Source organism: Aspergillus aculeatinus (assembly GCF_003184765.1).
Source record: "Aspergillus aculeatinus CBS 121060 unplaced genomic scaffold BO66scaffold_1, whole genome shotgun sequence".
In the NCBI taxonomy this organism is placed as follows: Eukaryota; Fungi; Ascomycota; class Eurotiomycetes; order Eurotiales; family Aspergillaceae; genus Aspergillus; species Aspergillus aculeatinus.
The window spans coordinates 587943-602595 of NW_020291470.1; the positions used below are offsets into that span (position 1 = coordinate 587943).

Consider the following 14653-nt stretch of genomic DNA (forward strand, 5'->3'; position numbering starts at 1 on the left):
GAATCAGGGGATCAGGTCTGGGTCGCGCAGTTCTTCCCCCCCCCCCCCCCCACCACCCACTCTCCCTCTCTCTGTCTAGACCCGCCACCATATCCTGCACAACGTCTCTTCCGACGACACGATAAGCCCCCCTATACACCTTGTTGTAGAGGAACGACCCACATGCCGACATGTACAGTAGATACCTAAGGCCGGGGCAGGATGACCTTCCTGGACCCTTTCTGAGGCCGCTACTGTCTCCGACAAACCAACCACGATATAGTCCGACAAGGCGACAAGTTAAAGTCTGGCGGACTAGTTCCAACCTGCGCGGGCATGGGAAGTACAGTACAGTTCAGAACTGTACAGTGGGGGGTGGGGGAGAGGAGATAGGCGTGTGGCCACCACCCTATCTGGTGAAGGGAAGCAGGCCTTGGATATGTGTGTGGCTTGCCATGGATCAATGGGAATGCTCAAACTCTGATGTTGATCTTCCTGCCTGGAATTCCGCAGGAAAGCCAATCACCACGGCCCGTCAGAAAGATGGGCCTCCGGACTGGCTGATGCGGCGCCTGTCCCCTGAATTAGATTGGCCCAGGTCTGATTTCGATGCGCGGCAATTGTAACAATAAGCAACAAGTAGAAGAGAGGGGGGAAGAGGAGGGGGAGGGGGAGAAAAAGCCCGGCATCAAAGCACTGGACAGACTGGAGTTAATTAACTGTCCGCAGAAAGTAGATCTGCTACAAATTGGGCGGCAGTCAAGACAGGGCAGGGTCAACCCCTGCCCATGGTGACAGCTGAGGAGTTCCATGTCCGAGCCTCTTGTTTACACCAAGAATCAGGCACTAGGTCGGCCTTGGTAACTGGTCGCCGTAGTGGTTTCTGCCTGGCCGTTGATGCCTATATGCATGTTAGGTAATTCGGAGTCAACACCGGATGGCACTTGTGAAGCCGATACATGGGTTGCAGCCGCTTGTGAGGTATTTGTTGAATCATGCCGGAGACGCGATGACATGTTGACATAACCTGTCGTTGGGAACCTTATAGTTTATGGTCACCGATGGGAAGCTACCTTAGCATCATGACAGTGCTAATCCAAGGGCAGGTGGTGTCTGTGGTGGGCGGTCATTCCCTGCCTGGTCACCTGCCAGACCTCAAATGCAAGGACCGCAACCAAAAAGTATTACTCGGGTCCTACTTTCGCTATTATGACTCCCTCTGAACAGCTTGTTCAAAAAAAAAAAAAGAAAAAGTACCCCCGTGACAGACTAGGAAACATACTCCAGCAGTGAAGCATGCATCAAAGTAAGGAAGTACTGTACTAACTGCCTCACTCCAGTTCTAGACTCTTTGAACATGCACCCCCCCCAAGAGTCATGCCCAACACGCAGGATTCAGTGGAAAGAAAAATGAGAACATAACCCCATCACAAAACCGATGCTAATTGCTAGTAATCACAATGCGAGACGCAGTCACATAATCAGCGCACATAATGTACATAAATTCTCAAAACCCAGAAGTGTTTCCAAATGTATATCACTCTCTCAATAAACGCCAATAAGTAATGCCAGGAGGTGGAACATCCAGGGATATTCCCCCCCCTCCAAACTCGCCCTTCCCCTCGGATTCTCTTCCCTTTCTTCTCACGAGTCACGGGCCCTGTTCGACCGGCTTACCGGCCCAGAGCTCCAGTGCCTCATGTCTCGTGCTAAATGTACAACAGATGTATCAAGGAACGATGTAGACGCGCTCGTTGGGTTTAGTTGCTGGGAACCTTCTTCGCTTCAATGAGACCGGCCTGGGAGCACATTCGAAGTCAGTAAAATGGTAGTTTTCCTTGTCGTGGCCGTCCGTCCTGCGGCGAGAAAAGCCTTCCCCGGAAAATGGACATACCAAGTGCAGTAACCTCCAAACACCGTCACTGGGCTGTGCGCCAACACCCAACCAGTACTTAGCCCGAGATCGGTCGAGCGAGATATGCTTGTATGCTCTCGCGGCGCGGGCTTCCTCGTCGGAGAGGCCGGTGGGACGTTGAGGGACGGGGTTGAAAGTGCCAATGACCTCTAGGGGCTTGGAGTCGCGGGCCGAACTGAGCGAACAATGGATGTTAGCGCAATGATTCAAGTTCGTCGATAGAATGCTGCTAGGGCAAATTTCAAGACGCCTCGGTAGCAGCACATGCGCTTCAAAAGAGACCTAAAAAAAAATTCACCTACCGAGCTTGCGCAACCACGATGTTGTAAAAGGGCTGGTGCTTGTTCCCAAAGCGGGACAGACGAATACGGACGACCATCTTGGAGGAATTCGGATTCAATTGGAAGAGATTGAGAAGTCACCGAGCCAGCGCAAAGGGAGATCTCAACTGAACAACGAGCTGGAGTAGACCCTCGATCTCCGACTCCGCGGCAGTTTCCAGCCTGTCCGGAGGATCAGTTTGTCCGGATTCAACGCCCGAGTCGGACTAGCGCCGGACGGTGGGGAACATCGATAACAATGATGCAATGCAATCGATGCGAACACTTATCTAGCAATCATGGTGCTGTAGATTGAGTAGCTTTTACAATTAAACCTCTCCTAATCCAATTCGAATAGCCTCACTGAGGACCCGTGCAACGCTGCACTCACTAGCTTAAAATTGACACGCTTGTATGCTCCTCTCCTCCATCCTAAGGCGGAAACCTCCTCTCGCGGCCTCATTCCGGAAATTTAGTACATCAGCCAAAATGTCATTGAAGGTCAGTCGGCTCATGAGCTTTGCAACCTACACCACCAAGAGGGAGCTCGGGTCATTTACATCGTGTTGATTGCGAATAGGCTCTCTCCTCCAAAGATGCCGCCTCTCTGGACAAGGATCTCATGGAGACCGGCGGGTTCTCTCTAGATCAACTCATGGAGCTCGCGGGGTTATCAGTCTCTCAAGCAGGTGCGCGCCGATTCCAGCCAGCCCACCATTCAGCAACAATCCATTCCTAACGCCAAAGATAAAAACAGTATACCGCATCCATCCCCCGAGCGCAGGGAAGAACATTCTCGTCATCTGCGGTCCCGGGAATAATGGTGAGCACTCGATCCCTACCACCTACCACCTACCACCTACCACCTACCACCTTCACCTTCAACGCCACCGCCATAGCCCATCCCCATCCCCATCCCCATCTTATCCCCCAATGACCCAGTCCCATTACAACACCATCACGGACCTAACCACCTCACCCAAACCAGGCGGCGACGGCCTCGTAGCCGCGCGCCACCTCGCGCATTTCGGCTACAACCCAAAAATCTACTACCCCAAGGAAGGGAAAAACGAGCTCTACCAGGTAAGTCAAATTCAAACTCCAACCCCATCCCCAATCCCCTACCCCTCACCCCCAAACCCAACCCAACCCAACTTAAAGTTAACCACTCACAAGCGCCTCAAAACCCAACTCCGCAACCTCTCCATCCCGATCCTGAACGACACGCACGACCTGCCGGAAGCCATCAAAACCTCGCACCTGCTGGTGGACGCGATCTTCGGATTCAGCTTCGGGGGCCCGCTGCGCGACCCGTTCCCGGAGATCATCAGCCAGATGGAAGCGGCGACGATCCCGGTGCTGAGCGTGGACGCGCCCAGCTCGTGGGACATCGAGAGCGGACCGCCGCGGGACGGACCGGGGGCGAAGTTCATGCCGGAGGCGTTGATCAGTCTGACGGCGCCGAAGCCGTGCGTGAAGTTCTACCGCGGGAGGCATTTTGTGGGCGGGAGGTTTCTGACCCGGGGGATTGCGGAGAAGTATGGGTTGGATGTGCCAGATTATCAGGGGGTGGATCAGGTGTTGGAGGTTGGGGTGGATGCGGAGGGGAGGTTGTAGATTGAGGAGGGGGATTGTGTTTTGAGTATCGATGAGACAGAGAAGGGGGGAGTTGTATAGTACAGTACAAGGGAGGGTGTGTGCCCTGGATTTAAGGGTCGTGGGATGAAAATGGATCCACAAGCGGGTTGAAAGTGCTATTCATCTTTCATAGGATGGACAGTCGGGCCTTATGTAGCCCTCCCTAGTGAATGGACTTGACGGTTACTTAGTCAATAGTTGATTTCATGCAGGTGTGCATCGCTATCGTTAACCAATATGTATAATCCCTATGGATATAGAATATCAAGAACTCTCTATCAACTCAGAGAGATACTCTTCAGTTAAGTGCTCGCCCTACTAAAGCGACTCCTTGATTTCACCAATGATGCCCTTGGTTCTCGGCTCCTTCCCAAGTCCAGAGCTCGAGATGGTGTTGAGAAGGGCTTCCACATCGTATACCTCCTTTGCCGCGGCCTTGACCTCCTCCCCCAGTGCCTTGACCAGTGTTCCTAATGCGACAAGGCTACGGTAGACTGCCTCGGAGTCCTTCTCGCCCTGAAGCATCTGCGTAAGCTCTGCAAGAAGCACCAATCCCTTCTCCGACGACTCAGGAGCCGCTTCGTTGCCTCCCGAGGTCAAGTAGACGGCGACATTGATGTAGAGGGTCGCAACAGCGATTGTAAGGTTTCGATTGGGCGTTGATCCGCTGGCGGACAAAGCAGACTTGATGGCAGGCAAAATGTCATCGAATCGGCTTATGACCAGGTTGCGACCAGCTTCCGTTTCGAACAGATTCGCCAGCATTCTGACCGATAGCATTGCATTGTTCACGTTCAATGGAGAGTTGAAAATTCCACTTGTAAGTAGCCCTGTGATAAGATCCTTCCCATCGTAGTCCGCACTAGCGACCGCAGGAGTGGCGGCGGCGAGGAGGCGGAGGAGATCCAAACCGGGGAGTCTGCTCGAAGTAGGCCACAGCGTTGCGACCTTATATAATAAGACAACACCGGTACCTGCGATGGGCGACTCATTCAAGCTCGAGGATTCTAGATGTGTGCATAGAGAAACCACAGTCTCGAGCTCGGATGGACTTAATGACAATTCTTTCGATCCAGATGACACAAGTTGCTCGTTCAGCTCTTGCAACTTCTTAGCAATTACCTTGAGGTTGGCGGACTTGATCGACAGGTACTGTTTCTGAGGGAGGACCTTGGGGCGGGGCTCCGGGGCCGGCGGAGGCTGGGTAGCTTGCGATTCTTGTCCGTCTCCAGGACGGTAGCGTCTTTCTGTCCCCCAAGGGTCGGCACCAGCAGGTGTCGGGCCTTGGCTAGGTTGGCCAAGGCTGGCACCCTGGCTGTTCTGAACGATAAACTGCGCGACTTGATCAAGGTAGTTCATAGACAATTCGTTGTCTTGAATGAACTTGGTTGCGGCCTCATATGGATTTTGAGAGACGTTGTATGGTAGTTTGAGAGGAGGCTTGCCGTCCTCCACGTCGACATCGAAGACATAGTCGTAATCCTGACCCAAGTACTCAATCTTCCTTCCGCTGCTGGCAGCGGAGTCGACCACTGTGCCTACCGCAATCCATTCGCGCGATGCCATCGACCACGTATGGGCAGTAATGCTACCATCAGTCTCACGAATCATCTGTACCTGGCCGTCCTTAGTCCCTGATTTCTGTTTGAGAAACTCAGGACCGGGAAGTTGTTCCTTGTTGATCTTGCCGACTTGCTGTTCCGGAATCGCGGACTCCTTGACCGTCTTTTCGAACTGTTGAAGTACTTCAGCACTTGCGATCCGGTCCTCGCTTCTGGTGAAGACGCGAGTGACCCGATCACTGGCACCTGTGACGATATCCCCAGTCTCCTGGCAAGCAGCAACACTCCAAACCGAGATCGCGGGATGTGTTATCGTTTGCACGCACTGCATGCCATTCCACACTCTGACCGTCCGGTCTTCGCCAGAGCTGACCAACTCACCAGAAGGCAAGGAAGCCAACGAGTAAATAAAACTTTCGTGACCGTGAAGCTCTCCGACAAGTTGTCCTTGTATGGTGTGAAGTCGAATAACCCCATCGTTGCTTGCGGAAGCGAAGTGCGCGCCGGAAGGGTGAGAAGGAGGAAGCTTGCACAGCGCTCGCACGACATCTTGAGAGTCCTTGATAGTTTTGAGAAGTTTTCCAGAGGTATTGAAGATCCGGATAATTTTATCCGCGCAGCCTAATGATTTGTTAGTACTGAGATGACGTGATCGTAGAACAACATGGCACCCACCGGTGATGATTGTGTCTTTATCGTAGGCAAGCACCGTCCAAACGCTTCCCTGATGACCGTCCAAGACAAGATCACATTCCCATTTACCTACCCGCCAGAGTCGGGCCGTGGAGTCCCAGCTTCCACTTACGACCCATCCGCCTTCGTGTGAGACGTCCAGCGCACACACGTTGTGTGCATGGCCTAGGAGCATGGCGTCCGCATTGTCATCAGCGGCTTTGCCGGGTTGCCTCGCCTCGATGATTGTATCTTGTCCGCCAGAGAGGACCAAGCCATCGGGAAAGTCGGGTGTGGGGGGGTAATATGCGAGGGCGTTGATGAAGGCTGACCCGTGAGAAGTGATGTTGTAGTCATACGTCGGAGGCGGGGTAGACACTAGTCTCCATAGTCGCACTGTTGCATCTCGAGATGCTGAGAAGATGGCATTCGGATGAGGAAAGACCACAGCGCGAACCTATGATGCAGCGAAATAAGAATAAAATGATCAGCTGTCGGGAATTGCCAAATGGGGGGCAGGGTGGATGTGGGCAAAGTCGGCGTCAACAGCCGGGAGGGGGGCGTTCTTACATCATCGCCGTGGCCCTCCAGAGAAGCGGAGATCTTGAACTCAGGCATACATGAACTAATGGCCTAGACAAGGGGAGTGAAGTGAAAGAGCTTGGTGGGGGAGATGGAGGGACTGAGGGAGGTGGTTTGAATGAGAAGGATGACAACGATAAGAGTGCAAAGATCAACCTCCAGAGCACCCTGGTGGTTCCTGGTTGGGAGGTAACAGTCAGTAGGCAGTACCTGGGAGCTGTTGCTTAGGGAGGCCATGGTACCTCCGCGGGCCATCACGTGGGCGGTGGCTCAGCTGGCCGGTTTGGGCGGGAAGAAGTTGCTAGAATCGGAGCAGTGGTTGATAAGCTAAATAGGAGGAGTCATGGTTGGGTTGGTAGATAGGTAATTACGAAAGATTTAAGCTGTACATATCCAAAGAAATGGATAAGACTCCCTCAATGGTAAACCACTGAAGGAGTCTGAAGGTGGAATAACGTTACTGAGTAAAATTGGTATGCTGGGTGTAACGCAAGTGCTTAATACGAGTTACAGTACCTCAATATCATTGTACAATATAGGCATAGTAGCACCTCTTGATTAATGATATTTATAAGAATAATTGTATTGGATGTATGTAGTCTACCTGACAAAATGTTGATTCAAGATACTAGGTACTCATCGATATGTCGAGTAACTATACAGTCTTACAGTGGCTGAGATGCATAGATTAGAGTCTCTCACGTGTAGGCGATCTAAACCCAAATAGGATTAGCTCGGGGATGGAAGGGGAATTAATTGTAAGGCGATCTGCGAATATCAAAAAAAGAGCACATCATCCCGTTGATTTGCGTCGCTTTCCTCTCTTCCGACCCCCCTGCTGGGCTCAAATTTCCCCTCGACTGTGTGTTGTAGAACTGAGCTGCCATTTATCATCTTTTTCAACCCTTCTCTGTACGGCCCTGCAGTGTGCGATTGTACAGTTCGACCTCTTCCCCCTCAACTTCTCCAACCCATTCTTAGAGCTTCCCACTCCACCCCCCACTATTTGGGCCAATTGATGACTTGACGAGATCGACGATTTTCCTTCTGTATTTCTACATCCACTCATCTCCCTCATCTTTTGCTTAAACCCGTGATTTCGGTTCTCCGATTGTATCTCTGTTCAAACAGCTTGTATATCTGCTGTTGAAGACAATCATTGCTTGACATTAACGGCCGCCCGCAACTGATCGCGACATCAATACCCAAAGATCTTGTTATAAAGAATCCCAAAGATAGAAAAGCTCAAAATGGCTGCTGGTGAGTCTCGAGATCTTCATCTCTCCCTTTGCACCTTTGCTCATGACTAACATCTCATAGATATTCCCAAAGTTGTGCCATTGACATGCCATGGACATTCCCGTCCTGTGCCGCACATCAACTTCTCCTCCACAGTTGAGGATGACCAGTACTACCTCATCTCCGCATGCAAAGGTACGCTACGCTGCGCAGCCGCCACGGACCCTCATGAAGGTTGGCACACTAATTCACCCGCGCAGATAACAATCCCATGCTGCGCGATGGTATTACTGGTGACTGGTTCGTTTACCTTCCACATCTAGAACCAAAGCCCTGGACCCTCAGACTAATGATCACCAATCCAGGATTGGAACCTTCCTGGGTCACAAAGGCGCCGTCTGGCAGGCACGCCTCTCCACTGACGCCACCATCGCCGCAACTGCCGCGGCCGACTTCTCCGCGTAGGTTCCCAACCCGCGCAATCGTCCGAAGCCAGCCAGCTCTGGAACTAACCTTCACCCGACAGCAAAGTATGGGATACTCACACGGGCGAATGCCTGCACACGCTCCAGCACTCGCACATTTGCCGAGCCGTAGCATTCCCCATGCAGCCCTCGCCCCGCGTCCTGGCCACGGGCGGCTACGAGAAGAAACTGCGGATCTTCGACCTCACGCGCAGCAGTAGCAGCAGCGGCGGTGGCAGCAACAGCTCGTCGCCGACGCTCGCCACGGGCCCGTCCACCCCCGCCGAGGGCACGCAGCCATCCACCGTGACGAGCTACGAGATCGGACCCGGCGTGCACGGCGGCACCATCAAATCCATCGTCTGGAACCAAGACTACAACATCCTCACCACGGCAGCGGAGGACCGCAAGATTCGGTGGTGGGACCTCCGCTCCCGCCATCCGGTGGTCGAGTACACCGTCGACGGGCCCATCGGCAGCTGCGAACTCAACACCCTGGCCGTGCGGCCCAACGACGCGGGCATCCTGACCGTCGCCGCCGGCAAGTCCGTCTACCTCTTCGACGGCCTCAACCCCGGCCGCCTCCTCAAGAAGATGGACTTCCGATACGAGGTCGCCAGCGCGGCGGTCAACAACGAAACCAGTCGTCTGGTCACCGGCAGTGCCGATGATACCTGGGCTCGGGTATATGACCTGCTCACCGGGGAGGAACTCGGTACGTGCCTGCCTGCCTTCACCCTTGTTCCTTCTTCTCTTCAATCCCATCCAATCCCCCCCACAAAGAAATTACAGTCCTAACACCCCATCCAGAAGTCCAAAAAGGCCACCACGGCCCCATCTGGTCCGTAAGCTTCTCGCCCGACGGCAAGCTTTACGGCACCGGAAGCGAAGATGGAACCATCAAACTCTGGAAAGCATGCAGGGAACCCTACGGTCTTTGGCGGTGATGACCCCTCACCCCACTTGCCCCCCCAATAGATCTAGTCCTGGCAGTGTCTAGTAGTTTCTAGTTCTAGATTCCTAGCCTAGCCTTTTTCCTAGACGGCGGATTTTCTGAGCAAACCGAACAAGAGAAAAAGGAAGTCGATATGCTAGCAAGCAGACAAGGGGGCATGATGCTGGTAACATGATCATCAACATCATCAGCAGCAGCAGCATGCAGCACCGTGATCGAGGACTCTCTCGTCTATACCCGACCATGGTCAATGAGTGATTGGACAACATGGGGAAGAAGATATGATATTGCCTTATCTTCACAGACAACACACGCACACACACACTTACACATACACAAGGAGACACACGGCACACCTTTCAGCAGGAAGGAAAACTTTCGCTTTTTTGAAAAGTGGGGGGGGGGGGTTGTCCACATACCATTACTGGTCTTGTCTTGCCTAGAACTATCATATCCTAGTTGCGGCTCTCACTGAAAATTTCATGGGTCTACCTATTTACTTCTGGATAGAGTAGCCTTTTGTCAACTGGATCATAGAGTAGTAGGGTTTCAGGCTTTCTAGTTGATACTTCGGTTTCTTGGAATCGTGTCCGGTAAAAAAACACCAAGATCCTTTCTTTCAATTTAATTACACAAAAACATCGGGATCATCACTCAACGCCTTCCCTTGCACAACCTAACCCACCCTGTAAACTCGCAAATTTGTTTTCCAAAGTTGACGCTTTACTCGATCATGTCAATGTCATCGTCTCCAGCTGCCGCCGCAGACGCAGGAGCAATCTGCTGCGGCTCATCCGGAACCGTCTGGTTGTCGGCCGCGCCAGCACCGGCGTTCGCCGAACCACCCCAGTAGTCGTCCATCTCGGCGTCCAGTTCCTCCTGGGTCTTGCGGGGTCGACCGTTGACCGTGCGACGGCCCTCCCCACCGCGGGTATCGCGCTCGCCCTGCTGACGTCTACCACCACCACCACTGCCACCATTGGCAGGTCTGCGGGCGGGAGATCTTTGGCCAGGAACGTATCTGTCGATGTGCTCGGGAGGCGGCTTGGTGACGTCGCTGCGGCGGTAACCACCACCACCGCCACCACCGGCGCCACGACGACCGCGACGACGCCGGGAGTTGCCGTCGGGGCTACCGCTTCTGCTGCCAGGGCTCAGACTGCGAGCGTTACGATCGCGGGGGCGCTCCACACGGTCGAATAGGCTACCCTTGGGACGTTCCACATTGTCAAAAGGGTTGCGGTCCCGTCTTCCGCTGCTGCCACCACTACCAATGAGTGTCAACCGGATGGGCTGACCCTTAGCGTTGGCGCCGTCAAATTCGCTAATGGCTGTGCGCGCGTCGCTGACACGGTTGTAGGTTACAAAGGCAACGCCCTCGGAGCGGCCGGCTCGGTCATAGACGAGGGAAACATTGCTGATAGGTCCGATGCGGGTGAAAAGATCCTTTGGAGGAGGGACAAGAGCTCGAATTAGACATGCACAGGCGAGGGCGAAACAATGTCTGCAAAGGCATCTTACCTCCAGGTCAGTCTCGTTGATATCGTAGTGGATATTCTCGACACGAAGCTTGGCTCCGGTAGATGCGCTATCGTCAAAGGTCAATCAGAGTGCTTGCTATAATGATAATGTGGAACATACTGTTCGTGCTCGGGAGAGTAACGGTCACCGCGCGGGCGTCGGGAGGCACGGGACGGGCGGGCTGAAGGATTTGAGTTAAGAATTGCTTTCGGCCATGTAACACTAGCATGTCGTGTCGATTGCTGAGATAGTGGCAGGAGGAAGAGGAGGAGGGCTAAGGACTAGTCGAAGGTCAAAACGCACCATCTCTGTCGTCTTCGTATTTGTCATGAACCCAATCGCTACCAATGTGAAGACAAAAGGTTAGCAAACAAGTTACCCTGGTGAGTTGATGGTGACCGTCGCAGCCAGGGGAAGGGGTGCAGTTACAGATCCAAGTCGGGGCGATCTTCTCTGTAAGACTGTTGTGGTCGAAATAGAGAGACAAGGTCAGCTCGAAAGTCACAGTATATACTCGTGTAAACACAGCTCCATCATCTTGTTTTTCTGCAGCGATGCATGGCCGTGTGTGTCTGTGCGAGACGGTGCTACGAGGCCAGCGGATATTGCTTATCATGATGCGCGAGTAAAGTTCGGAAGGAGACAAGGAGGAAGGACCTGTTCAGTCGTGTCGTTAGGAAGGGGTCCAGATTGCGAGGCGTCGGCCGGAGAGCCATGAAGCAACACGGTCATACCTTTCTTACGCCATCACGGCGACGGCCTTGGGAAGGACGGCCTTGAGGAGGACGACGACCACGATCCTGAGGTTGCTGTTTTTGCTATAGATTGGGCAATAATCCGTTAGCAGAGTCCCAGATGAAGTGGACAGTGCTCCAGGCCAGAGTCCGTATGGTGGTGAAGTTGATTCCGGGGAACTTACAGGGCGCTCGGCGATGATCTCGTCGAGACTACGATCCATTCTGAAAGCTGTCGGAGACAATAAGGTCTTTTGCGAGAGGCGAATAGAAGAGTACACTGATGAAATGCAGGGAATAACAGCGCCTGCACTGCGGGAATGATTGAGGATTCAAGTCAATGGAGGATGAATAAGAGAGAGAACTTGGGAAGGCGAAGAAGGGACGGCGGAAGCTGCAGCCCGGGACTGGATCCAGGCCGGGACGTTTGTCCACCCCCCTGTTCGTGCACGTGATCTCCCACCTTTCATGAAGTGCCGGACGGATTGCAACAATTACATTCTATTCACGTTCTTGAGAAACACTACTTCTACCCACACAGAGAAAGAATCGTACATATCTGGAATGACAACGAACCTTGAAAGAGGACCCTCTTCTTTTGTGCTCCAGATAACACCAATCGCAACCTTAAACAGCAATGTCCGGCAGATGATATGGATATGGAAAAAGGAGAGCGAAACAGAGGAACACCGGGTGTGCAATGCAGCCAATCATGCAATAAAAGAAGAAAAAGAGGGGATGATGGAAGAATGGTCAAGTAGTCATTAGCTTTCACCATTGGCAGGTGTGTTCGATTGGGTCTCATTGTACTCCATCATCTTGCCCATGAAGCTGATGTAGTCATATTTGGGGAGATCGCGATCCTCCTGCAAGTCGGGGCCTTGGTGTGGTGGCATTGTCTGTACAAGGTGATCGATGACCTCGTCGGGGATAAGGGAGTGTCGCAAATCAATTTCGGTCACGTATGGCTGCGGATCATTAGTCTCATCTGCACAATACTAGGAGAGGAGCCACGAAGGGGAATAAGTAGTACATACCTTGCCATCCGCGACTTCTCGGAAACTCTGCAAGACCTGCTCGGCGGAATTCTGATCTTCCACCACGCTGACCATGAAATGGATGAATTGCTCGAAGCTGACACCGGCATTTTGGGCTAGCCGAGCTGGGCCACATGTCTCAAGGTAAACCTGATGCATCTCCTCCTCGTCGTACACAAGTCCCAGACTTGCAAGTGCAGCGGAGAATTCGAGCTCAAGAAGTGTATTTGATGAGTCACGATCGAAATGTCTAAAGACCGACTCGAACTCCTCCAACTGGATGGGGGTCAAATTGGTCATGTTGCGGGCGACGAGTTGGTTGTCGAGGAAAGCCAGCTTCTTAGAAATGCTCGATTTGACCAAACTCAACTCGTAGGAAAGTTCATCTAAGGTGTATGTCGTCCAATCGTTTTCTTCAATGTTAGCTTCCGCACACTGTTCGTCCAAAGCCGCGATGGTATCTAGGAATGCGTCAAGGGGAGGAAGGTTATCATTGAGTCTTTTGACATGGGCTAGTTGGTCTTCTACATCGCCATCAAGACCAGATATAGCCAAGGAGAGCGTCTTAAGTGTCAATGCGAAGTCGTTTGCCTTGTCCGCGAACGAACGACGGAGCGCATTCTTGATATCTCGGATCGTTTCGTTGATGAGTTGACTACGCTCGTGCTCGTCGCGGGTCAAACCCTCCCATTGCTCATCGCAAACCTCCAGACTAAGCTCAGCTGGAGGTTCGTATGGTTTGAGACGATAAGTGCTGAGTTTAGTCTTGATGTTTCCCAAAAGAGCCGCAAGATCCGACTTTTCGGCCACCCATTGGCGCTTCTGGTTTCTCTTGTACAGCGAGAATTGGTGAGCCTGCTCTTTCGCATCCTTGTAAGTACCCTCGAAGGACGCTGTCTTCCACGCTTCGCGTTGCGCGGCAATCAACCGCAGCAGCTCCTTCATCCTCCGCTCGTAGGAGTTTTGCATCTCCCAGGCACCATGCATATTGTTGATGAACTTCTCGACCCGACGTCCGGCATTCTCAACCCGTTCCAATTGCGAGAAGGCGTGGAACCAGTAGGCGATATACGTCATGAGTGACTTTTCGTCCGGTTTCGCAACATCGCAAACGTCGTCAACATCAAGCAGATCAGGGATCCCGATTTCGTTGGAAGCAATGTCGAAGGCGAGCTTCATGTTTCCGCGGTGGTCCTTCTTATCCAGGGCATCGAAGTCGATCAGATCCGGGCGGTGGATGTCCAAAAGCGCACAGAAGGCCAACCCATCGTTCCAGCTGGTAGAGAAATCACGGACTTGCACACCTTCGTAGCAAGCTGTCTTGCGCTGACACCACAGAAGGAGACCCGCCTTTGCGGTCATACCCTCCGCATTGATGTCACTGATAGTGAATCGAAGAATCAAAGTCCAGATCAGACCCAGCACAATCTTTCTATTGCCGTCCACAACATCTTCGGCGCCGATATTGGTCATCTGAATCCTCCGTCCTTTGATAAAGTCAAGACTCTTGTTGACATTTTCGAATTTCTGCACACGGAGCTTGGGCTTCGAAGCGTAGCGGCCGAGCGATTCTCCGCCGAGAATTTCGAGTAGATGGATAAGGATGACCTATAGAGATTCCACAAGAAACGGTGTCAACAATCCGACTCTCCTCTGATTTCCTAGTGGTGCTGGTTTCGGGGGCTCTCCGCGCGGCATCGGGATAGGTATAGATCGGTAAACTCACGCCATCGGAGAGGTCGACGACTAAATCATCGATAAAGATTCTTCGGACCTTCAACTTGTCGTTGAGCCTAGGGAAGGGTGTGGTGTCAGTTCATGCGACTTTGGTGGGCTGGGTAGAGTGCAAGTAAACAAAGAAACCCAGTCAGTCGAGGTAGATAGCAGTGCAGTGCCCGATCTGACGTTGGAGGGGTATCTCCCAAACGTGCTATGCCACCCAACTGCTTTGAACAGGGGATCAACACACCATTTTGTGAAGGTCTTCTGCTGTACATTAATCCAGTGTTTCTCAACCGCCAACATGGTGAATGCT

The 14653-nt window shown here is 52.7% G+C and overlaps 5 protein-coding genes across 5 annotated transcripts; 2 read left to right on the forward strand and 3 right to left on the reverse strand.

Moving 5' to 3' along the window:
- Window positions 1-1272: 1272 nt before the first annotated feature.
- On the reverse strand, window positions 1273-2360 carry BO66DRAFT_338524 (mitochondrial 37S ribosomal protein bS16m). The gene is made up of 3 exons (XM_025644360.1): window positions 2197-2360; window positions 1874-2069; window positions 1273-1778 (listed from the first exon to the last, which is right to left on the reverse strand). Exons 1-3 carry the CDS (start codon window positions 2271-2273, stop codon window positions 1740-1742), a joined length of 312 nt encoding a protein of 103 aa, XP_025509131.1. The 5' UTR covers window positions 2274-2360; the 3' UTR covers window positions 1273-1739.
- A 268-nt stretch (window positions 2361-2628) lies between these two features.
- On the forward strand, window positions 2629-3831 carry BO66DRAFT_416621 (NADHX epimerase; the record flags this gene model as incomplete). Its single annotated transcript, XM_025649609.1, has 4 exons — window positions 2629-2715; window positions 2795-2903; window positions 2972-3297; window positions 3391-3831. 4 exons carry the CDS (start codon window positions 2629-2631, stop codon window positions 3829-3831), a joined length of 963 nt encoding a protein of 320 aa, XP_025509132.1.
- Window positions 3832-4033: 202 nt separating this feature from the next.
- Window positions 4034-6853, reverse strand: BO66DRAFT_387251 (WD repeat PLAP family protein). Its single transcript, XM_025646252.1, has 3 exons — window positions 6657-6853; window positions 6090-6543; window positions 4034-6035 (listed from the first exon to the last, which is right to left on the reverse strand). Exons 1-3 carry the CDS (start codon window positions 6702-6704, stop codon window positions 4171-4173), a joined length of 2367 nt encoding a protein of 788 aa, XP_025509133.1. The 5' UTR covers window positions 6705-6853; the 3' UTR covers window positions 4034-4170.
- Window positions 6854-7471: 618 nt separating this feature from the next.
- BO66DRAFT_467047 (WD40 repeat domain-containing protein) lies at window positions 7472-9760 on the forward strand. The gene is made up of 6 exons (XM_025652530.1): window positions 7472-7928; window positions 7989-8102; window positions 8168-8207; window positions 8273-8368; window positions 8434-9086; window positions 9182-9760. Exons 1-6 carry the CDS (start codon window positions 7919-7921, stop codon window positions 9316-9318), a joined length of 1050 nt encoding a protein of 349 aa, XP_025509134.1. The 5' UTR covers window positions 7472-7918; the 3' UTR covers window positions 9319-9760.
- A 289-nt stretch (window positions 9761-10049) lies between these two features.
- Window positions 10050-14643, reverse strand: BO66DRAFT_310487 (alpha-actinin, sarcomeric (f-actin cross linking protein); the record flags this gene model as incomplete). The annotated part of the gene is made up of 7 exons (XM_025643289.1): window positions 10050-10772; window positions 10848-10914; window positions 10968-11028; window positions 12357-12549; window positions 12619-14226; window positions 14345-14411; window positions 14588-14643. The coding sequence occupies 7 exons, from the start codon at window positions 14641-14643 to the stop codon at window positions 10050-10052; spliced, it is 2775 nt and encodes a 924-aa protein (XP_025509135.1).
- Window positions 14644-14653: the final 10 nt, after the last annotated feature.